Here is an 18,423-nt window from a genome sequence, read left to right as displayed (position 1 = left end):
ACCGTGCTTTATCAATGACTTTAATCATGGTAAACAGGAAAGCCGACTGCAGATCGTGGCTGCCTAAATTATAAAACTCATTGAACACTTGTTCCTGCTGTTCTTCATTGATGTGTTTGTGGCACTCATACCGGCACGTACACTCGCTGATTTTCCGCAATTCCTTTCGAGGTACAAGGTTACCCTTACGGTTTACATACTCTTGACCTAGAGCTCTCCGTTCTTTCCTAACGTTACGAAGCCATTTATCTTCGTTTCTAAGGCGCTTCTTTCCTCGGCTCCGTACCACGGCATCGTCGTTCGTCTCTGGCACGTCCTCTGGAACAGTTGTTGCTGCAGCCGTGCTCGCTCTCGCGTCTCCCGGCACTTCCCCATCGGACGCAAACATCTCTGTAATAACAATATCCATCCCTCAATGTAATATTAACTACACTACAGTAATGGTCAACGTGTGCATTGGTATCCACAGGCGAAGCAATTGCTCAACACAACTCGGCGGGCGGTAAAACATTGTTGTACACATAACATTACAAGTGATCGTTACTTGATTACACAAAATAGCAATACATAAAGTATTGTTTGTATGTCATTCTGTTTTCGTATGGAAAACAACCTGCATTTTCTGAACAAAGTCACCATTCGAGATACGGTACATCTAGACGTGTTTGCATATGAACGCGTTAGTGTACAATCGACAATGTTATCCGCAAAAAAGGAATGGAACACAATAAAAACTAACCTTCCAATTGCTCCTCCACGCTTTTCGCAGGGGCTGCCATGCTGATCAACTGAAATACACGTCCACGTGGTCACTGGTCCAATACGTTGTTCCACACTAAATACACAAGTCTTTCGTTCGCCGGCGTCACGCGCAATGGCAGTGGACGGAGAGCATAGAGCACAAATGGACTATGACGCATAGTCCACTCCTGCTCTCAACGGTATCTATCGGCAGTTGAGTGCAACAGCAATGTTTACGTTGCTACATTAGACAAACCTTCAGATAAACAAACAGATCAACATGCATTGCATAATACTCGTATACTGTTATCACAACATGTCAATACCTCAAATTCACAAAAAGTGTGGGTTAGTCCGCTTGTGCTCTCAGTGCCTCAATTGTATGGCAAAAAACTGCATTGGAACACACTAGTGATGGCATAACTAAGAACTAAGTAGATTGATGATTCTACTGTAGAAATTTAAATTACTTCATATGAGTGCACTAATAGAGTGAAAGTTAATTTAACATACCACTACCCTTGAGATTATTAGGGCAGAACACTAACACACATGGAAAAATGGAAATATGCCACAATTTTATGTAAGGAATGTAGAGGATTACTTTGAGAGGTTTAGTAGGAAATTCATAAAAGGTCTACTGCAATATTTTGCGTGGACAAATGCAGTGTGAAGCTTGTTGGTTCAGTATCCGTTAAATTAAGGTTGCATCCTTGTTTGGACTCTGGTTAAGTGAGAAAATTCTATCACAGTTCATGTCTAATAAACTTGTCTAAATCAACCTTTTGTTCATGGCTTTCACTTTTATACAAACAGAGTAGAAAATTTACAATTTTATTCATTGTAGGGCCTAAGGCCCCCAAGGAAAAAATTTCCCAGATCACTCTGTGAAAATGCTTAAGGCAGAAATGGGTTTACAGAAAGGTAGGAAGGTGGGTAGGTGTTTGTGAGTGTGGAAGAGGGGGTGAAATAAAAGTAGCAGTTATGCCACTGGTCCCACCTGTGGGCATGTGGTAGCTTGGAACCCTTAACAAGTATCCTCACCTTTGGCTGCACTGCTTGTCACAGTTTTAATGACCAAATCGTGAAGGGTTGCCAGAAAAAAAAGAGAATTTGTGTAAGTATGAATATTAGCTGTAAGACTTCTAACTCAGGTAGTCATACAACACAAGCTGCTTTCATCAGTCCATTAAGGGGTCACCCACATTGAGAAACCGCTGATTTCACACTCACTGATTGTGAATTGGAGGTAAAAAGTGACCCAATCATGTGCCATGCCAAGCAAGGCAGAGTTTGAGTGTTGCAGTCAGCACCAGTGTTCCAAACCAAGATACCTCAGATGACCAAGAGCCGACAGCAAATCATATAAAAGTGAGCATTATCTTCAGTTAAGCTTGTACACTAAGAAAGATAGGCAAAGTTTGCCTGTGTGTGCATCTGGTTTGGTGTTACTGGCTTCCATCATATATTTGTCTACATTTAACTATGTCTATATTCAACTTCACAGTGAAAAAGTACTTTAACCTAAGTGTTTGATTAGAGCAATAGATGCTGACACTTTGACGGTTTTGACGGTAGTTCCAAAATTACTTCATGTACTTACTGAAGATATAAGAAGCTATAAACCAGGGTCTGTGATCTAGATATTCATAGCAAACACGTGAAGAAGCAATAAAAATAAACTAGTAAGTCAGCTCAGTCTCATTTCTGTACCACCACTATACTGATGTCCTTAGTGCAACAGCAGAGTCATTCTGTACTATCTCCAACCACAGAGACCTGAAAAATCTCAGCTTGATCCTGTTGTCATTTCACTCCTGTATGCAGCCACCTGTGTGCCAAGAAATGGAGGACATAAAATCCTGCATCACCTTTGAGCTGAGCATGAGTTCCTCAATGTGTTTCAACCCATGTTCATTAGTTAAGTTCTCTCTCAGGAACATTGTCCCAGCTTCTTCTTTTTCCCCCATGTAATGGCCAGCAGGTATCTCCTGCTGAAGCCTTCTGTACAGAATGTCCTCAGAAATCTCACTTGGAGAGACCACCACATAGTCACAGAATCTTGTGAAATTGTGCACTAATGTTAAGTCATTGAGAGAAAAGATAACACACCTGCTTTGGGTTTTGCCCCAGTAATGTAGTTTTTGAGAAAATCAGTGGAGAGTATCTGGCGTGTTGCCCGAGCCCTAATGCTGACAACCTCTTGGTGAGCAGGTAATTTGGGTCAGTGGTGGATGTGTGCCATGGATATGAGGAACCTGGTCATGTGAAAATATAATTTTTTGAATACAGTAATTAGTACAGTAATTAGTATATACAGGTTTATTCATTTGATGTAGGGCTGCCAGTGCGGAAAATTTATTTGCTGTACTTGGTGTAGCAGTCTCGTGTATCCACTATTTTTAACCCAGGTTCCAGCCAAAATCTTGTGAAATACAGAATCTGTAAGTTAAAAAATAAGTTGTTACTATGGAATATGTACTTCAGGTTTATTGTAAGACGTATGTCTGGAAAGTAAATACCGTTTCATTCTACTGCTACCACAAGACTAGCATTGCAGTTCTGCACATTCACACTCGTCTCTCTCTGGTTCACTGACTTTCCACTGGTGCCATTACAGCTAGAGTGTGTCATGCTTAACATTTGTTAGCAATCATTCAAAATGTTTGACAATCTGTGAGCCTGACGACTGAATTGTATTCTGAAATAAGATTTTTGAATGCAAAGAATGCCAGCTGAAATAATCATCAACTTAGAGATTTATGGTGAAAATGTAATGACTGATGGAATGGTGAGAAAGTGGGCGAAACAGTTCAATGATAGACGAACCATTGTAAATGACGGAACACGGAATGGGCAGCTTTCTGTTCTCAGTGATTGTTTTGTTGAGAAGGTGAATGAGAAATTCTTAATAAGAGTGTTCTGTGATGAGTCTCTATAAATTTCAAAAACTGTTTGGCAAGAGATTGCCACAAATTACTTAAATTTTCACAAATTATATTCCCATTGGGTTCCAAAAATGCTTACAGAATGAAGTGAAGTGACTTGGCATTGCTTTAACATTTCTTGCCAGATACAGTGATGAGGAAGGTGAATTCATTAATTCTTAAACAGAATTGTGACTGATGATAAAAAATGTGTTTTTCTTATGTCAAAACAACAGCCAATGTTCTGGAGGTTCTCAAGATACCCCAAACAACAAAAATTAAAAATGTTGTCAGCACAAAAAAATTATTTGCAGTGTGTTCTGGGACACACAGGGCTTCCCACTTGTTGAGTTCCTTCCCATAGGTGAAACTGTCAATGCAGTACGATACTGGGAAACACTGAGAGAACTTTGGCACTTGGTTCAAAATTAAAGGTGTGGAATGCTCAGTCAAGGCATGTGTTCCTTCATAACAATGCTCATCCCCATTGTGCTTGTCACTCTAAATCTTATTCAACAATTCAGGTGGGAGCAGCTCAATCACCCGCCGCCATACAGCCCTGATCTGACTACCACTGTCTTGTTTTAGAACTTTCAGTGTAATTTTGGAGGAAGGCACTTTTTTTATTGTGTCAAAAGTACAGAAATATCGTGTGTGTGTGTGTGTGTGTGTGTGTTTGTGTGTGTGTGTGTTGACGACATAATTTTACACAAAAGAAGACCAAAAATTGGACATTTCAAGTGTGTTTGGTGTAGTTCTCATAGGGTTGGTGGTTGTTGATGATGAACACCGAAGGAAATGATTGTTAGTCTGCTCAATGCCACACTGGCAAAGAACTGAGTCCACAGAGAAACCCCAAGTCCGCAGATTGGTCTTGCATCTCGTTGTGTTTTATCGTAATTTGTTCAGAGACCTCCATATTGACCACTTCTGCAAATGTCCAGGGGGAAGTTCTTCCTTTGGAGCCATCCATTCTCCCAAATACTGTCATTTCTCCCGCTGTCGCGAGGTCCTTGCCATATGTGGATTCTCGATGAGAGCCTCAGTAGTTCTCAAGAAGCTCTTTCTTACTTTCAGCCTAGGGTGTGTGGGCTGACGACCATATAGTGGATGTGCTTCCTTCGTTGTGGCCTTACTTTTCTCATATCTCGCAGCTACCTCATGTTTGATTTCAGGAGGAGCTATGCCAGTGAGGCAGTGGAGTTTGTCCACAGGAATGTCTTAAGCAAACCGTGATAATCAGGCAAGACTCATTTAGAGCCACATCTACATTCCTGGCATGACTGGACTTGCACCATACCGAACATGCATATTCAGCAGTGGAATAACATAGAGCAAGTGTGCTTGAGTGCACAGTGCATGGATCAGCACCCCATGATTTACCTATCAATTTTTGCACTATGTTACTTCTGGCTGCCACTTTCTGTTGGTGTTTAGGCAATGCTTTTTATATGTTAGCGCGCAATCCAGAGTTACTCCAAGATATTTGTGAGTAGGATTATGTTAGAGTACGATGCCTCCCCAGGATATATTTAAGGATCTATTTGCCTGTTTATTCTTCAGTTGGAAAGTGCAGGTCTGAGTCTTGGCAGGATTAGGTTTCAAGTAATTCCCATGATAGTAAACAGTGAATTCTTCCTAGGATTTTGATAGAATATCTTCTACAGTCTCAAAACAGTTAGCCTGAGTAGTGATAGTGCAGTCATCAGCATAAATAAAACTTAAAGAGTTCCTTCAGGGATAGGTTGATAGTTGGTAAAGATGTTGAATAATAGCAGCCCATTTTTCTGAGTTCTCCATCTACTTTTCTTACCCTGAAATTCCACAAAAAAATCTGTGGTTCTGGAGAAGTTTCCTAATACTGCACAGGAGTGTGAAGTCTTTAGTTATATCATAAACTTTATTCAGAAGAAGCCGATGGTTGATCGTATTGTAAGCCGCAGATAGATCGATAAAGACAGCACCTGTAATGAGCCGTTTCTCATATCCATCTTTGATATGTTGTGTTAAGTTTAATATTTCAGATGTGCAACTCTGAAAGCAGTAATGATGCAAAAAATAAAAAGAAACCAGTGTTCAGCAGTGTCTGTCTTCACTGGTGGCATATTTCTATGAAGAGGACATAGGTAACTTGGTCTCTTACTGTGACAAATGTCTGGACAATGGTTGAAACTATGCAGAAAAATAGTCCAATAAAAGCTTTTTCATGTAAAAAGAAACTTTTTGAGCTTTTTCCAAATTGATACATACTTTCTGAACATGCCTTGTAATATACAAACCATTAGTGTCTGATAAAGAAATGAAGTATTTATATTAACAGTTAGTGAAATAAAAATGCAACGAGTGCTTATTATGTTGAACAGATTTTTTACAAAAAATTAACTTTATGGACGGAAAAAAATATTTAAAAAATCATATTCTCCAGAATCACTTTATGGTTCAATGCACATTCAACACTAGCCCATGCAACCAGTTTGGTTGGTGATTGCAGTTTCCATCCAGATTAAAATTATTTGACAATTTTGGCTGCATAACCATTTTAAAGTGGATAATTAACAATGGCTTGTCTACTTGACATTATCCAAGAGTTATTCCATTGAACACAAGATCTTGGGAGAAATGTCATCTTTCAAGAAATTTCATACTGAATAATTTTCTCATAATCTTACGATTTATGAACACACACACATACAATGTGTGATAGTTGCACAAGTTCACAGAGTACTGAAGCACTCAACGGGTGCAAGAACTGAGAGTGCTATGTGTAGCCTGTGAATGACAGATATCTGGCTGCTAATAAGTTCCAGGAAACTGTAGATTTATCAATGGAAGTTTCCAACCAGTAGCAAGTCCCAAAGATCCTTTGGGCAATAATTTGCCTTGTTCCTTAATACACACGAACAAATAATAATCTGTTTAGAACTATGTTATACATTTTGTGAGCCAGGAGTTTGAAGCTGTCTGACCGGATCACCTTGCTTCTATTTCTTTGAAAGTATCAGGCAAATGCTTTCAAAATTTACACGCACATCAGTTGTAGGGCTTAAAGTAAATTATTAGCCAGAAAACAAAACATGGCTCCATTCAGCGTGCACTGTTAGGACATGTTGAGGCCTAGACCATTTGTGAGCAACTCTGGACAGACAATGTAATTTTCTATTGCTCTCATCTCGTAATACCTTGTACACTACAACCCCTGTAATCTCTCACCTTTGTGACTGTGGTATGGGTCAGATTATCAAAAAGTACAGAATGAAAATTACGTTACAGTACAGTAAAGAATGAAAATAAACCACCTCTTAACTCATCTGACCTCTGTATTCACAGTGATTACATAACCACCGCTCAGATGCGCGACTCGGCAACTAGTCTTCCTCTTGCCGAGTCACTCGCACTTTCGCAGGATATAGAATATTTTGTGCTTGGAGATGAAGTCACACATTGATCGTGCAGCGTACATAGAGAACCAGGGGCTCAAGAGGCAACGTTTTTGCCAATATAAGTAATGATTTTGTTAAGAAGGCGTCAATCTTTGCTCAGCCTCTCGTGCAACAGCACTGAGATCGCTCACACAAGATGCCGCATTACAGGAGATTTACAAGACATTCCTGTATGACTGACTATACAAAGCTATTGACGATTTGGTGATTACTACAGTTAGTGGTGTTGGAGCTAGATTTACGTTGCAGGGCCTCTCCATGTTTTGTGGTTCTGTATTGAATTTTACCTTTACGAAAGTTGATGCGGCGCAGTGTGGTAATAGTTGGATAAATATTGCAGTAGTACGGTATAATGGCGAAAAAGTGTTCCTCCATTTCTTGACCCACAAAATGTCCACAGGTGTTGCGGTTGAGTTTGGCTCAATGTACTGAACAGCATTATCAAAAGCATTCTTGGCATTGGTATGTGAAATCCGGGTAGAGGGTCTGTCATCATCAGTCAGAGTCCTCGTGTAGTTTCTTCACAATTTTTTTCCGAAAGAGTGGCAATAATCTGATTGTCATTGAGCTATTTACTGGTTTCACAGTCTTTCTCGCATTAGGCAATCCACTCCTCCACTCCAATGGTAGGGACATTCAGCTGTACAGTTTGTAGACCTTTAATGATTTCCTGTGTGTCATCGTTTTGCTCACCTTTGATCTAGTCACTTTCATTAATAACTTCTGGCCAAAGCTTATGTCAAGATTTCACAGCGTGTCAGGTTTTAGTTCCTCCCATGACTCAGTAATCATACAGATAGCAACTTTGACATTGAGGGATTCATAGATTCAAGTCTGCTACAACCTTCTTGGGACTTTTCTAAAATTGAGCTGATGTACTTTCTGAGATACTGCCTTTCTGTCATGATCTGGTCCATTGGTGGATAAGTGATGTAACAAAATATTATGGTTCAAATGGCTCTGAGCACCATGGGACTTAACAGCCGTGGTCAGTGATGTAACATTTGGCCGAAGGAAGATAGCTTTTTTGTCCCTTTTCACTATATCCTCCTCAGATGGATGTGATGGTGTATTATCCAACAGCAATAGAGCATGAACAGGGAGCCATTTTGTTTAAAGTGTGTGTTTTTTTTTCCAACAGATGCAATGAACTTGACGAAAAATCAAGATATGAAAAGATTGCAGTCCATAAAAGACGATTTTTCATTGCTGTAATAAACCAGCAAGGAAGATAAGTTAGTAATGTTTTTGAATGCCCTAAATTTTCCAAAAATGAACAGGAGAAGCTTGTGTGTACCATCAGCATTCCTGCAAATAGTAGCAATTAGCTATCTTTTGTAAGCTTTCATTTGAAACAGTGAGTGTTTTCTGTGGCAGCATTTCATAGTTTGGCCTGTCTCGTCTATGTTGTAGACTTCGCAAGGTAACATCTCATTTTCTTTGACAATTTCATGAAACTTCACAGGAAATTCCTTAGCTGCCTCGGCACAGCAGATAGTTTTTCACCAGAAATTGAACCAAACTGGACACCGTGATGGATTTTCCAGCGATTAATCCAGCCTACAATAGCTGCGAACTTACTTCTGACTTAGTCTTTTGTTCAAAGCGGTTGCCTTTTCTTTTACAGTGGGCCCAGATATCGTGGTTCTTTTCCTTGTTTCTTGGTGGAACCACATCCACAATACATTGTTGAGCATTTTGAGTTTAGGCTTTTTCAATGTTTCGCAATTCTTAAGAGCGTTTTCGCCACCTATCATCACTGTACATGATTATCTTCTTCAATCCTTTATTGTTGTAAGGCCTACATTGAGTTTCTTGGAAATCTTTTGGAGCGATTCCCTTCTGTCCACTCTTCGTAGAACTGCAAATTTTTCATTTAATGAAGGATTAATGTGTTTACATTTCACTCCTAACATGTTGACGCACAAAACTATACAGTACACATAATGTACAACAAATACATACAGTACTGCAATGAACACAGAACAACAACATTATAAAACCACCAAACAGTAAGCACTACAAATTCAACAGAGCAGTACTATACAAAAAACACGTATAATGACAGAAACGATACGAGACATGGCACAGCACTAAAATGGACAAACAGTAACAACACAGTAAACAACGGTGCAATTGTTAGTGAGTCATCACCACAAGTTGGGGCACGTTCGGCTTGAGCACGGTCATATCAACTTGAGTGGTGGACCAGCCCAGGGCAGATGAGAGGGGTTCCACTGTAATAAATATGATTTCACAATGAAGATGGCTTTGAGCTACGGAAGAGTCGACCCATTTATTGTGAAGCAAAATTTAGATTGGCCAGGAATGACTGTGCTCCTCATATGAATCGTGCTTCAGTTTGCAGTATGATTTTCATCATACCTTTATCTGCAGGGACAGTATCAGCTGGTGTAATTACAGAAATATTGTTAATGTCTAGAGTTAAGAGATAAGATATGCATCCTTGAGTGACTTTTCAGAGGTGTAGCTGGTCCTGATATCCCTTTCACGATCTTTTATCTAGCCATGCTGTGCCACTTTCAAGAACGCATTTCTCCCAGATAAAAGAAACCATGACAAGGGATGGCCAGATAATTCTGCATAGTTGAATGACGTAGGGTAGGCTGTTCCAACATTGCCCCATAGGATGCAAGCACTGCCAGATGCCCAATAGCTTGCTCACAGGCAGTTGCAGGCTTGGTAGGCTACCCACCATGTGGCCCAACTGCACAGACACAATCAAAACATCACCATGTACACTACCACATCCTGTGAAAGTTCTCCGCCAAAAATCTAATCCAAAGCTCTAACAAATGCTGCTGATGAAATGTTTAAACTGAATGGCATTCATCTGAAATGGTAACACTGTTCTTTCTGCAAAAACACAGTGAACTTCTGGATTCCCTCTTCCAGCTCCAACTGCCAATAACTACTTGTCATATACAAGCGACTAAGGTAACACATACCGGCAAATTTTTGCAAAATTTCTCAGATATTTTCAGGCTGACCCCACTGGGACAGAATAATGTGACTGGTAGTTCAAGTGTCCAAACCAAGTCTGACCAATCTGTCCTTTTTAATTACTGGATGTATCGGACTGCAATACTCGCTATCTGATCTCTGTCATATCATGATTTATCATACATTTAATCTGCTTCCCTAGAGCTTCTCTTCTAGCTAGTGGTACTCAAAATGATTTAATTTTAAACAACATTCACATCCCTTCATTAGCCCAGGTTTATTTGAAAATACTTCAGCATGCATATGTAAATCTTTTCACAATTCCTCTATAGCAAGGAGGGCAAATTACTAAAATCATCATTTTTTTTTCTTGAATTTTTGACAACTTCCCAAACTTCCTATCTTTTTTTCTGTGGATACACTGTGCTTTATATATACTAGCACTTTAATTCCACTGTCTATCCTTCTCTTGATTATTCTAATTTTAATCCTACCGACGTGCCTTCCTTTTCTCCGACAAAATTAACTGCCAGTTCTACACACTGGTCACAAACACCTAAACATCCTCTTCCACAATCCATACTACATCATATTTCTGACAGCCAGTTGTTCCCAAAATCCAGTCCACAGTCAAAGAATCAAGAATCAACAGAATCACGTCAACATATCTATCTAAAAGCTTGCTTGTAATGAGTGTCTGACCAGTAACAGCATGATTTCCTACAACCAGTTGCAGTGAATATTTACACATTATTGCCTGGGAAAACTAGTACCTCTTCTGTTTCATGAAGCTGTTCATATAAACTCTTGTAGACTGCTGTAGTTACACTTCCAGTATCTAAAACTGCTGTAATTTTCTGACTGTTTGCACTGAGTTAAATCACTGGATTCAACGTCTCATCTTTAACTTTCAAATCGTCTCTCAGAACTTCAGCTTTAATGTCTTCATTTTCACACTTAATCATTTGTATTCTTACACCTGGCCCATTAAAGTGTTTACATGTTCTGTAGTGGGTCTCAATCGAAACTAATTTTAGTTTACCAGTGACTGCACACATCATTGGCTCCTGTCACCCAGATCTTCAAGTAGAGAACAATCGAGAACTCTTCCGTTGTGTACTACCTGCTGGTTCTGCCTACGAACATTTTCCCTCTTCGCATCATTTTGAATCTCATCATTGGTACGCACATAATTTTGAGATTCAACTCTTCGCGTCTCATTGTACCACTGTTGACTGCCACTTCGTTGATTCCATTGCAGGTGTCCAAAATTATGTTGCTGCAGTGTGTTGCGCCAATGATAATGTTGATTGTGACATGTCGTATTTTGTTCCAATCCAACAGGTGTTCCTTCATTGCCAATCTCCTCTAAATGATCTACAACTATTTATAGCTCATCAAAATTGTCAAATGTTTGCAATGCTGTTTTCTTACTTCCAATGGTAAACACATTATCAAAATTACGATTAAATCACTGTCGTTAAGAGGGTCATCCAGACAATTATTACATTCCTAGCGTTTCTGAAGAAAGTTAAGCATTGATCCTTTGTGGTGATTGTAATTGTGTATTGAAGATAATTTTTCTTTGATACTTTGCTGTTTTTCACATGACTAATATGTGCAGAGAAACGCATTTTCAAAGTCCACAAATCCAGAGCACTTATCACACACATTGTTTCCTCATGTCCTAGTACCAACACTCCTGTTTCTCACACAATATCAATTTTTTCTGATTCATTCTGAGGTCATACAAACACAACTTTAACTTGTTTCCTGAAATCCACGGAATGTAATTGTTTGTGTGGATCAAATTCCTTAAAAAGTCCTTGACCAACATGTTACTGACAATGATGATGATGATGATGATGATGAGTCCTATACTTCTTTACAGAGCATAGGGGAATGATGCGGGAGATCCGCGCCGCCGTACTAGGCAAAGTCGTAGTGGTGGTGGTGGTTTGCCATTGCCTTCTTCCGACCGATATGGGGATGAATGATGATGATGATGAAGACGACACAACAACATCCAGTCATCTCGAGGCAGGAAAAATCCCTGACCCCGCCGAGAATCGAACCCGGGACCCCGTGCTCTGGAAGCGAGAACGCTACCGCGAGACCACGAGCTGCAGGCTATTTGTAATATAATGTGTACCACAATGAATTTTTCATTCTGCAGCAGAGTGTGCACTAACATGAAACTTTTCTAGCAGATTCAAACTATGTGCCAGACTAAAACTCAAACCCAGTACCATTGCCTTTTGCAGGCAATGATCGAGTTACCCAAGCACAACTAATGACCCATCCTGACAACTTTACTTCCGCCAGTCTGCAAGTACCTCATCTCCTACTTTCCCAACTTCAAGAAATTTCTCCTGCCCCCAGGCTATGGCTAGTCATGTCTCCCTATTGTTTCTTCCAGGAGTGCTAGTCTTACAAGTATTGCAGGAGAACTTCTGTGAAGTTTGCAAGGTAGGAGATGACATACTGGCAGAAGTAAAGCTGTGAGGGTGGGTCATGAGTTGTGCTTGGATAACTCAGTTGACAGAGCACTTGCCCATATACTTCAAAGGCCCTGAGTTTGAGTCTCGGCCTGGCACATAGTGTTAATCCGCTAGAAAGTTTCAACCCATACAACAATTTTCCTGCATTAGTGTTGAGTCTCGGCCTGGCACATAGTGTTAATCCGCTAGAAAGTTTCAACCCATACAACAATTTTCCTGCATTAGTGTTTCTACTTCTTGTCAGATAACATTTGTATCAACTGGTGTTTTGGATACTTCTACATTCCTTGGTGTTTTGGATACTTCTACATTCCTCGCCGTCTCTTCCAATTCCTGCAATTTTGATTCCAAATTCCAACATTATTGTTGCACCCAAATACTACTTTAATAACTGATTTTTTATTTTTATCGCACACACTTTTAGCATGAACTACCTCATTATTTGTTACTGCACTGTCCAGCGTAACTTGTTTAACTGTTTACTGCTGTGAGTTTGTGTGTTTGTATTTTAGCTACATCTGCTCCTATTTGTTGACAATGCTTTATGACCTTGCACATGAACTCAGATTGTTTCTCGTCAAGCAATTTACTGCATTCCTGCACAAAATTACTGAACTGACTCTGCCGGTCATTACAAAGATTTACTACCTTTTGATCCAACATTTTGTCCAATTCTTGATGATGTTCAGTGAGTTATTTTGTTAAGATTTGTGTTTACTTCTTGTTTAGTAACTGGGAGATTTTTTGATAGTATTGTTGAGACGTTTGCCCAAATCCTGTGTACTGTCATTAAGTTTATTGTTCAAATTATTATTTTGATTATTATTATTTTACTTTTCAATATCTGCATTGCTTTTTTAAAAAGTGCATTAGTACATCCTCTCTCCCTATAGCATCAACACAATTGTTATCTATCATTGTCTCATGTGGTTCAATGTTTACATTCAAATTTGAGTTCTCATTTTCTGCTGCCAGCGGTGGCTGCTGTGTAAGAGCACAAAAGCATGTGAAGACCCTAACTTTTGCCACCTTGCGGATTTATTGGCTATTTTTCTTTGAATGCTGTTAAGCATAACATAGATGCTGCAATCTGAAAGATATAGCATTTATTTGTACTGTGCTACTGCTCTTCTAGACTCCGTGAAACTTGGCATCAGGGTTGCGAGCCCACCTTCAGTTGTGCACATTTTAAGGAGCTTTTGCCATGTGCAGCTTGTGTGACACTACTGCCTTACGGGCCAAATACATATGGATTTGATAAACAATGTGCATGGTTCACGATGTGCACAGCTAGCCCTTGCCACTCAACTAGAAGTTTATGTCGGTACCACCAGGTGGTAGCACACTGCGGCAGACTTTTACCCCGTTCGCTTGGCATAAATCCTGCTAGATAATAGCACACTCCTCAGATATGTTAATTCACTCACTGTACACTGTTGTAAGATTAGTTTGGATATCAGTAAATGTTAAAGTTGTACGGTCAGGAAACCTATTTTGTGAGTTTCTGGGTGAGTTATAGTATATTAAGTTATGAAGTTTATCATGCAGTAATCCATTTGAGGTGCTGACAAGGGAAACTCTCCATTGCACCTTTCTCACATTTAGTGTTAAGATGGTCCAGTGGACAGCTCATCAAAAACTGAATACAGATCAAGCATGAAAACAGGAAGAAAGTCAACTGGAATGTGGGAAAAAAAGAAGCAAAATAGAAACAGTGATGGTCCAAGCTTAAGAAGTACGACACTGAGTGCATTAGGATAGCCACGGTGTCATGGTTAAGTGGTTACTGTGTTGGACTGCAAAGCGGTTGAGCAGTGTTCAAAATTCCCTCAGGGAATTTTTTTCCCACAAAATTATCTACCGCCCATCCGATCATTGAAATGTTTGCTCTTTTTCTGTAGTCTAGGCAACTGTCATGCTATACATTGGTTGTAGAATATGAGTCATGTGATAAGAATACACTACTTCACAAGTAAATGTGATTAATAGTGAGAGCAGGTGAAATAGCACATAGACATCTCACAGAAATGAATACAGATAAAAGGGTGTGAACAATTTACAACAAAGGAATTCAAGAGTCAAAACTTCACGTCTGGGCTCTTTGTCTGCATTCGATATTGCATTTGTAGAGATTGGACCATTCACTGTCTCTATTTTGCTATTTTTCTTTCCACAGTTCAGTACATCTTCCTGTTTTCATGCTTGCTCTGAGATCAGTTTTTGACGGGCTGCCCACTGGGCTCTCTTACTGGTAAATTTGAGGGGGGTGCGATAGGGAGTTTCCCTTGTGAGAATTGTAAGGGCCTAAAGCACGTTACCATTGATTGTGAGACTGCAGCATTTATTTATGCTTCTGAAATCTGTTGATCTTATGGTGAGTCAGATTTATCTGTGCTGTTGGCCCACGTAGTATATATGAAATCCACAAAAAACTGTATCACTAGATTCTCTGATATTCACTTAAATGTGGAATCGATGGCGGTGTGCTTTAGGCTCTTATGGATCTAACCAGCTCATTTGTATTCTAGTCAGTCACCATGTTGGTAGACGTTATTACTTGAATTATTCATTTCCACAAATGGCATTTTGTGTCTGAAGTTGATTCTTTACTGTGTGGGAATCAGCTTTCGTGTACAGTGCAAATAGGAACCATGTTGAATCTACTTTAAATGCTAACAGAAAACTAAAGCTGTGAAAATGGGTCATGAGTCGTGTTTGTGTAGCTTAGTCGGTAGAGCACTTGCCCACAAGAGACAAAGAGCTTGAACATTTAACAAGGAAGTGTAAATTTAGCACAAGTTGTTGTGTGGATGCAGTGTAAGAATATCTGATTTTCAGCCCAGACGAAAATACGTGAACTAACATATTTGTTAAGGATCTTGTACATTTGCTGAAAAAATGGAAAAGCATGAAATTACAGAAAAATGGGAAATAGAGGCATGGGAAAGCTTACATATTATTTTGTTATTGTCTTAAACTGTAGTTAATTGTGTATAAAATTCCACAAAAACAATTCTTTCTTTTGTCAGATAAGTTATGCCTCTTATTATTATTATTATTATTATTATTACTGTTGTTATTATTATTGGCAGTGGCTGTAGTTATATAAACTTGTTGATAAGCGTGAATATTATACAGCAGATGCTATTAATTTCATGCTCTCCAGTTTTTCTGACTAAAAATTTATGAACACCCAGAATGTATACTTACCAGCAGTCACTATCTGCTGCACCTACATTTTGAATTCCGCTAAATAGTTCCATTTCACTTATGAAGTCCACAGCAATACTCTCCTGATTAACAGTGTCTTCTCAATTAATAACATCATTATTCTGTTTGAATTGCCATTGTAATTTAATTATATATTGCACAACATGCAATTTATAATCAAAGTAACTATTCACTGTGTCTATTTCTTTACCTGTTCAGTGTTGCTTGAAAATCGAGGCACCACAGAACATGCCGAATTCACTCACCATAAACTGACACTGGCAGATGAGTACCAGATCCGAAGATTATTGCAGGATGAAACATCCTTGTAACCAGTTTCCATACATAACAAGGGCGTTGGGTGCTTACTAAATTACCATGATGCTGCCGCCTCTCTCAACTAATTTAACTGAGACACATATAATCCAATGACTGACGATTTATGGAGCGGATAATGTCAGGTACAATGAATAACAGTTGTTGTTAGCAATATGATTTATTTTTGAAAGTACACCTCAAAGCAAACACTTTGAAATATGCACAATTTAGAAACATTCTGTATGTCACCATACAACACTGATCTTTTCACACTGAAACCCAAACCTGAACAAAACCAGACCAAATAATCATAATATAAATAAATTAGTAAGATCAATACTGACTTGAGCATAGTCTCAGGCTGACCATTCAGTTCAGATGCTCAATACAACTTCACAATTCAACCGCAGACAGCCAGCTGCCTACCACCGCACTAAGAGCAAACACCCAGCCACAACAATCAGACTTTATTCAAAACATTTTCAGCGGGTAGTGATTACTTTGAAATTCTACATCGGTGAAACGAGAGGTAGCTGTATCGTAGTGACTGCAACCAACCAGACTGATAAATTTACCCTCAAATGTTACTGATAATAGCAAATATCTTGACATGTGATGATATAGGATCCTCACAAGCCCAAAACAAGAGTAACTGACCTCCTGATCCATGGAAATACATTCTTGAGAAGTTCACCACTACATTGCCACACTTCTACAACAATCTTGCACTTGCTGGTTGGGTAGAAATGGATCCTTACAAGTGTTCACTTGTGCTCCTCTTTCACGCACCACAGGTTTGGGGGGAAGGGGGGGGGGGTGATTGTACTGTTTTTTATAATGAACAGCTGGAGGTCAAATTGATTGTGTGGAATCGGTTGCATACTGTCTGGGTCAAAACAGCCATCTCAATTGTCTGGGAAAAGAGCAGTACACAACATGTTACATTCTGCTTGGGGTACTTACAAGCCACAGTTTACGGGTTGTGATTATCAAGCTGATACTGTTGTCTGCAGTTGATCAGTACTAAGCAGATCTTTGGTATTTTGTCTCTGTCAATTGTGGCTTAATGTTCAAATTTCATTGCCGTAAAGTATGCAGATTCAGTGACCAACTTCCTATACTGACAAGCCTTTTTTGCCATTAAGTGGCAATGAGTGCATGGGCTAGGTTTGAAATGGTTCTGCAAGGCATCTTGATAGACTGAACAGTCTATACAAACCACATTGTGCTGTATCTCCAACAGTGAAAGCACACACTGCTGAAGCGCTCTCACATAAATTAGGTTTTTACTTCAGATGCACAATGGCTGTATGCAGGGTGAACACGAACACTGTCATTTTAAACTCCACTACCAACATTTTGGAGTTGGTTCAGTGGCATTTTCTGAGTATTTTACTACAAGGGGCCTGTGGTCTCTGGTGACTCACAACAGAGCTTTGGCATTATGTGAGCTTTCTTACCTTCATTTATATTGTTGTATCTATACTGCACTGAAAATACCTGTGCAACAGTGCAAATGCCAATGATGTGCACTTTGTGTTGTTTGGAAACAAACTTATTCTACTCACTCACGGTACTTGCTGTTGACAACTTTAATACTCACTTTACTCTTCGCTCTCAAAATTTTATTCTATACTGCTCAGTTCTATCCCAGGTTTGTTTTTCTTTCAGTGTTAGGTGTACATTATCAATGATACACAGTAGTATGCATAGTTTTACTGATGAACAATTGATCTCTATGCACTTCAACTTAGAGAGAGAGAGAGAGAGAGAGAGAGAGAGAGAGAGAGAACTGAATGAATGAATTTAAGAGATTTCCAGAACTTAATGAACTTATGTAAGAAACAAATTTTACAAGCCATTCCTGTTTCATCATTATGATCTCTACTCCACAAACCATAAATTCTAATACTTACTTACATAGTTTTGATATAATGACATTCATATTTGTTTAGGAAAGTTAAGGCACCAATATAACAATACATTCAATGATGTGTCTCATTTACACACTTGTAAAGAGACATATTTACGTTAAAAACCTTTCTATGTAACAACATAATGCATAAAAGGAAGATGAGTAGTGCAAAGATGGGAAGAAAATATGTTACACTTTCCACAACTGATTCTACTAGTGTGCTTTTTTTCATTATATTTCTCAAGTAGGCACTGTATATCACTCCACATTTTACAACAACAACTACAGTCTTGTTAGCAATGTTGTAGCAACTTTTGTTGGATACTGTTCATCCAGTTGTCTGAACTGGAGAGCACACTTTTTTCTTTCAGACACATAACCTAGTTCATTATACAGCAAGGCCTGGA

The 18,423-nt window shown here is 39.2% G+C and overlaps 1 protein-coding gene across 1 annotated transcript in view; it reads right to left on the bottom strand.

Annotated features, from left to right (window-relative positions):
- Positions 1 to 16,270: 16,270 nt before the first annotated feature.
- LOC126259677 (anaphase-promoting complex subunit 5) overlaps positions 16,271 to 18,423 on the bottom strand; it is a 150,916-nt gene continuing 148,763 nt past the window's right edge. The window contains exon 13 of the mRNA XM_049956630.1: positions 16,271 to 18,418. Within this exon, the coding sequence (XP_049812587.1) occupies positions 18,299 to 18,418 (120 nt within the window). The 3' untranslated portion in view covers positions 16,271 to 18,298. The remainder of the gene's footprint in view (positions 18,419 to 18,423) is intronic.

This window comes from Schistocerca nitens, chromosome 5 (assembly GCF_023898315.1).
Source record: "Schistocerca nitens isolate TAMUIC-IGC-003100 chromosome 5, iqSchNite1.1, whole genome shotgun sequence".
NCBI lineage: Eukaryota > Metazoa > Arthropoda > Insecta > Orthoptera > Acrididae > Schistocerca > Schistocerca nitens.
This window is presented reverse-complemented; position numbering and strand designations above follow the sequence as displayed.